The sequence below is a fragment of the Sinocyclocheilus rhinocerous genome, unplaced genomic scaffold (genome assembly GCF_001515625.1).
Source record: "Sinocyclocheilus rhinocerous isolate Xijiao unplaced genomic scaffold, SAMN03320098_v1.1 scaffold323, whole genome shotgun sequence".
Classification (NCBI taxonomy): domain Eukaryota; kingdom Metazoa; phylum Chordata; class Actinopteri; order Cypriniformes; family Cyprinidae; genus Sinocyclocheilus; species Sinocyclocheilus rhinocerous.
In genome coordinates, this window is record NW_015643640.1 from 1423263 (window position 1) to 1429205 (window position 5943).

A 5943-nucleotide genomic window follows, 5' to 3' on the forward strand; every position below is an offset into this window, starting at 1 on the left:
CAGCTTTGCATCACAGAAATAAATTATATTTGAAAGGATATTAAAATAGAAACCATTATTTTATATTGTAATAACATTTTGCAAGATTACTGTTTTTTTCTGTATTTTTGTTCAAATAAATGCAGCCTTGATGAGCAGAAGAGACTTCTTTAAAACACATTACAAGTCTTACTGATCACAAACTTTTGAGCGGTAGTGTACATAATATAAAATGCATGTGGTGGAGATGATCTGACGTATCAGCCTTTTATTAAACAAATTAAAACCTCAGCAATCAGAAGAAAGTTATAAAGTAGATATCAAAAATCAATTACTAAGTAATAATTCCTTTTTTGTGCATGAGCTATAATACGTTTTTTTCATGCAAGAAATAAATCAATATCTCCTCTAAATATGGAGAGTGTGTGTTAGACAAGCGTGCAACTATTTTTTTCCTCCAGAACTCCATGTGGTGACATGTGATCTGTTACTACTATTATTACTATTGCTATTATTACTACTATGAGAGGTATCGTTTTACGTTTATGTGACTACGCAAGTAACAAAATCACATTTACTGTTTGCTGCAAATATGCAGGGGAAAAAACAGCTACATGATCAGAGAATCAGAGGGACTAAATGTATATTTCGCTTAATTCATGTGAGTGCATTTATTTATTTATTGACTCTGGCTACATTTCTTGATATTAAAAAAAACACAGTGAGCTATGACTGAATGTGAACAGAGTCATAAAAATTAGCTCTTGTATCTCTGTGTATGCGTGTAAATGAATTGTGCTCATTTCAATACAAAACATAACGCAAAAGGCCAAAAACTGATATGACGACAAAAGTTTAAAAATACCAAGTGACAAAATCTGTAGTTGCATTGGTCAAAGATTTCTAAAACTTTCCACATTTTAATTTTGACACAATTACTTTTAGTTTTCAATTATTTGTAAAGATATTTTCCAATATGATGATACCAATAATAAAAACAGACATAATCAAGTCGGTCGGTTATATGATTCATATCTGCTAAAGTCAAATAATCATCAGATAAGGGAAACTCACTGAAGCCAAGATATGTGTGCAATCAAAAACTCCAGATAGGTCAATAAACAGTCAATAACAGCATTTTCATGGACTTTGTGCATGAGATTCTTGTGCTGAGCAGCCAAAATAAGCAAATTCATATCTGAATTCAAATATCTTTATTAGGCATGCTCTTGAGTGGTTCAGATCATTTATTTCTAATAGGACCTTTTCAGTTAATATCAGTCAACTTTACTCCAAATCTGCTCCATTGATTTGTGAGGTTCCCCAAGGCTCAATTCTTGGTCCAATCCTGTTCTTACATGTCTACAGGATATTATTTCTCTCTTATATATATATATTAATATGCAGCTGTGCATGCATGTAATATGTTAAAGTCCGAAGCTGATCGATCACTGTGTTTCTGGTTTTCTGTATTTTAAATGCATGCACTTGTTTATTTTTCATCATCCCTGTGGAAATTAATATGTTTGTATGTGTGTGTGTGTGTGTGTGTGTGTGTGTGTGACGTCTACAAAACACTCCTACTTAAACTCACGGTGGCAAGAAAAACAAACTAACATCCGGGTATCTCAGAAAGGGGGCGTAGTGTTAAATATAGTTCCGCAACAAAGACGCTTAATAAATTTATCGTATGCTACATCAAAAATAAAAACATGCGATTAGAAAATAAATATATTTAATGACACGACCAGTCATTGAATATTGTTTTGCTCATAAACCAATTTTGCATCACTAAACACGTTAGCCCGCTTTATTTGTAGAGAAAAGGAAGAAAAAAAATAAGCTATTACGAAAAAATAAAAAGTTTTGCTTTAAAGAGTCACCGTGTCTTTATGAGCTCAAATAAACATCCATTGAAATCCTGGTTTTAATGCACCGCTCAATTTATACGCGTTTATGCAATAAACAAGCCTTTCTGCCAGAGCACATGGTGCAACGCGACAGCAACTAAAGGCTGTGTCGTCTGCAAAAACGACACGGTAAAAGACCAACTATGCATTCATAATCTAAATGCAAGCTGAATGCATTTTTAGGACAACCAGTTTAATGTTCGTACCATCGTTTTGAGGGCCAGTGGTCCATGCTTCAATCTCAGTCGCCATTACTCGCTTGTTTACCGTCCTCCTAAAGCCTGCAGATCACGGAAACATGCAGTAAACTCATTAAAAACAAACGTGCAAAATCACGTGCTTTACATAACCAACACAAATCCACGGTGTTTGATCAGTAGAAGTCATCTGACCGTATTAATTTACGTTTTAGTTCTAAATGCATTGAGCTTAGCCTCACCTTAAACTGAAGGCTCGCTTTCACTTAAAATCTAGCAGTAAGGTTGCTGGTAATGTAAACAGTCCTTGAGGAAAATAAGAAGATCCGTCAAAAAATATCTTCTTTGATTATTAAAGGTCTACAAAAATATAATTTGCATTGGCAGTGCACGTTGCAGAGAGGGAGCAATAACACGGACAGTGTTTTTAACTTCAGACAGCTCGCCTCATGCATATTCATGAGCTGAGCTTGTCTTTCGCCCAATAAGAACGTGGACTGTTCGGCAGCGGACGAATGAGCGAGGCGTATGCCTCATGAATATTAATTAGGCTACTGGGCCGACACTTCAGGAAACGTACAAAGCAGCGTCAGCATCACAAAATTAATATTCATGAGAGAAGCACTCGCCGTGATGTTGGATTGGTGGTTTGGCCGTCTGAATTGGGATTGGTGGATGAAGGGGCGGGATTAAAACAGTTCGTCCAATCACACAGCAAAGACAAACTAGGAGGAGTTTGAGGAGTTTGTTACTTTGGTAAACACGTTTCAATTTCCGCATTCTGAAAATACCAAATGTGTGGTATATTAAATTACTTACTTAAATAGCTTAAAACTTTAAATATTAGGCCATAATGTGATTTAGTTTGCATTATTTTAAATACCTCCGACTCTTTCTGGACATCAAACAGACGGTGTTCTTCTGACTGTCTCAGTATTTTGCCATTTTTAATCGTTTTTCTTTGTACGCATCCACACAGACTGCTATCTGATCAGTCTCCTCTCTCTCAATTCAATTCAATTTGTGCTTTACTGGCATGACAATTGTTACAATGTATTGCCAAAGCATATAGTGTTTACATCTAGAACCAGGCCCGGTACTAGGCTCGCTGGACTGGGGGGGCAATCAGAAATTGTGGTAGGGCAGCACTTTCTAGGGTAATATATTCATAGTTTACTTTTATTTACTCAATTTTCAGTCTTGCATTTTGTGTCTGTGTGAGTGCAGAAATGTTAAATATATGTTAAATATAGATACAATCTCTTTTTTAATAAATATTGAACTCTCTCTCTCTCTCTCTCGTAGTAGTAGTAGTAGTAGTAGTAGTAGTAATAATAGTAGTGATCTATTTATTTTTCAAGTAAATACTGTTGAATACAAGAAAGGGAAAATGTCTAGTCATAATTAGGTTTGAGTTCAGTCTTTCACTCTACCAAAGCTGTATTATTGTGTCATTGTAATATTACATTGTGTTTAACTTCTGCCTTAAATACAAATAGAGCCTTTAAATTCCCCTGTGCGACACCCGACGTCGCTGTCAGCATCATAATAAAAGTGTTTCCAATAGAACTTCACACCTGATTCCTGTAGTAGACGGAGAATTCACATGACACATATCTGGTGTAAGTATTATCCTTTAATTTTGTTTATAACATAATTGATAGCATTTTTTTTAACTCATCATCAAAATCAGCTTGACATTAAGTCTTTTATTTTTGATATTTCCCCCTATGAATGAATTATTATGAATTATTTCCAGAACAACTTTATTTATTTTTTACATTAATTCATTTAGGTCAGGTCAGAAACAGTTTGTAGTTGCACTATTGGTATCAATTATAACATCTGATTATAATTCAGTAATCCAACAACTGAAATGTCTCTATTTTTAAATGACTCTGATAAGCAATTGGTCCAATTTTGAAGCAGACGTTTTCATTATGTATGTAAGTTTTTATTTGTTTGAAAAATTAAAAGCAAGGAGATGAAGCTGCATTATCATAAGGTTGTATGTAATTTTCCTTCGCATTCAATAGAGTAGAAACTTTATAAAGTTTGGTTAATGGCATAATGTAGAAAGCAGGAGAAGAATTTGTGAAATTATGTATATATATATTTTTTGCTCTAATTTTTCAGAATTAAGTAAATTAATATTTTGCAAGTAGTCGGACCGTGTGCAACATAATGCCATATTTTAGTTAATATCGTTTTTTCTGTAAGATAAAACATACTGCTGCCAAACTCTAATCAAATTCAAGTTCAGCTTTATTTTTTAAACACTTTTAACAACAACAGACATTTCAAAGTGCTGTACAATAAAGAGAAATACAGTAAGTACAGAATTCAAAGACAATAAGAATCTTATAGACTAATGAAACCTATTAGATTAAGCCTTCAGTCCCTTAACTGGCCCAGACTAGTTACATTATTGATACATTGCTCTTTAATGGTTAATATAATGATATCTGTTTTTCCCTGATCACCTCAGTTCTTTTGCTGGACATAATAATAACATGAGTCAACCAATGATGTGTTGGCGTGAGAGGTGATTTTTAAAGATTTCTCTTTTAAATAACTTGCATGTTGTAAATCATAGTTTGCATCGTTTCTGTATAATACACTTGGAGGAAGTTGAAACCTTTGATTGGCCTGGTTTCTGCAGAAATTAGTCATAGAAACCAAATCTTAAAGTCGTAGAAACAGAAATACCACGCAAACAAGGAAGTGTTTTGATGTCTTCATTAAACACACTGTGTAAACATTCACAGTGCATGGTGGAAAAAGTGTGTGATGTAAAAGTAGGCTAATGACTTCTCCAAAAGTTAGACGGAATTAAAAGTCAGCTAAACCAATTGCGCTGTACAAAACATTTTGAGTTTGCTGTTCACGAGAAGCATTATGTGAACCACAAAAGAGTTCTCAGAACACCTAAGATAAGAATTGTTTACTTGCATGAAAGCTTTCATTGGTAAAAGCCTTGATGTTCATCCTTCCACTGTAAGACTAATAGTCTATAAATAGAGAACGTTGAGTGCTGCTGCTGCTCTTTCATGAGTGGGTGTCCTGCAAAGATGACTGCAAGAGCATAGTGCAGAAAAGACTTGCTAAGAACATGCTAATATCTGCTTTACAACGTAAAAACACTAAACAAGAACAGTGTCGAGTGGGAGGACACCACTTAGCCTTCCCAAAGAAAACACAAATATCAAATCCACATCCCAACTGTAAAGTATGGTTGGAAGGTCATTATGGTTTGGGGGTAATCAGTGATATATGCATATACTTGGAGGCCCTCTTGTACACTATCTGAGGCTCAGTAGAATTTGGGCGATGTGACAGGACAACAACCCAAAGCACAGGAGAAATTAACAACATAATGGCTTCATCAATTGAATATATGCCTTCTGTCATCATGACCTCAGCCCAACTTGGATGCTTTGGCATGGCCTCAACTAGACATCCCATCATAGCATAGATTTAGGTACTTTCAGAATATCTGATATGTCCAGACCAACATTTGGGCAGTTTTTCCTCATGGAGCTCAGAGGAGTATTTCTTGTAGTTCACCAAAAAAAATTAAAATTCTGTTCATGCATTCTTGCATACAAACAGTACAGATATGAGCATTAATGTGACATGTGCATGTACATATTTCTTGTAGTTCAACAAAAAATGGAAATTCTATTATGTACTTACTCTTGTCTCGTGTTGTTTCAGACCAATGGGGTCCATAACAACATCTTGCTCAACAGAAATAAATTGTATAAATGGTGTGTGTGTGTGTGTGTTTCAGTGTGTGTTCGTGTGTGTGTGTGTGTGTGTGTGTGTGTGTGTGTGTGTGTGTTTGAGTGTGTGTG

At 34.9% G+C, this 5943-nt stretch overlaps 1 protein-coding gene across 1 annotated transcript in view; it reads right to left on the reverse strand.

Annotated features, from left to right (window-relative positions):
• LOC107757625 (programmed cell death protein 4-like) overlaps window positions 1-2533 on the reverse strand; it is a 17875-nt gene extending 15342 nt beyond the window's left edge. The window contains exons 1-2 of the mRNA XM_016575161.1: window positions 2329-2533; window positions 2096-2170 (exon numbers count right to left, since the gene is read on the reverse strand). Coding sequence (XP_016430647.1) covers window positions 2096-2141 — 46 coding nt within the window. The 5' untranslated portion in view covers window positions 2142-2170; window positions 2329-2533. The remainder of the gene's footprint in view (window positions 1-2095; window positions 2171-2328) is intronic.
• Between the last annotated feature and the right edge of the window lie 3410 nt (window positions 2534-5943).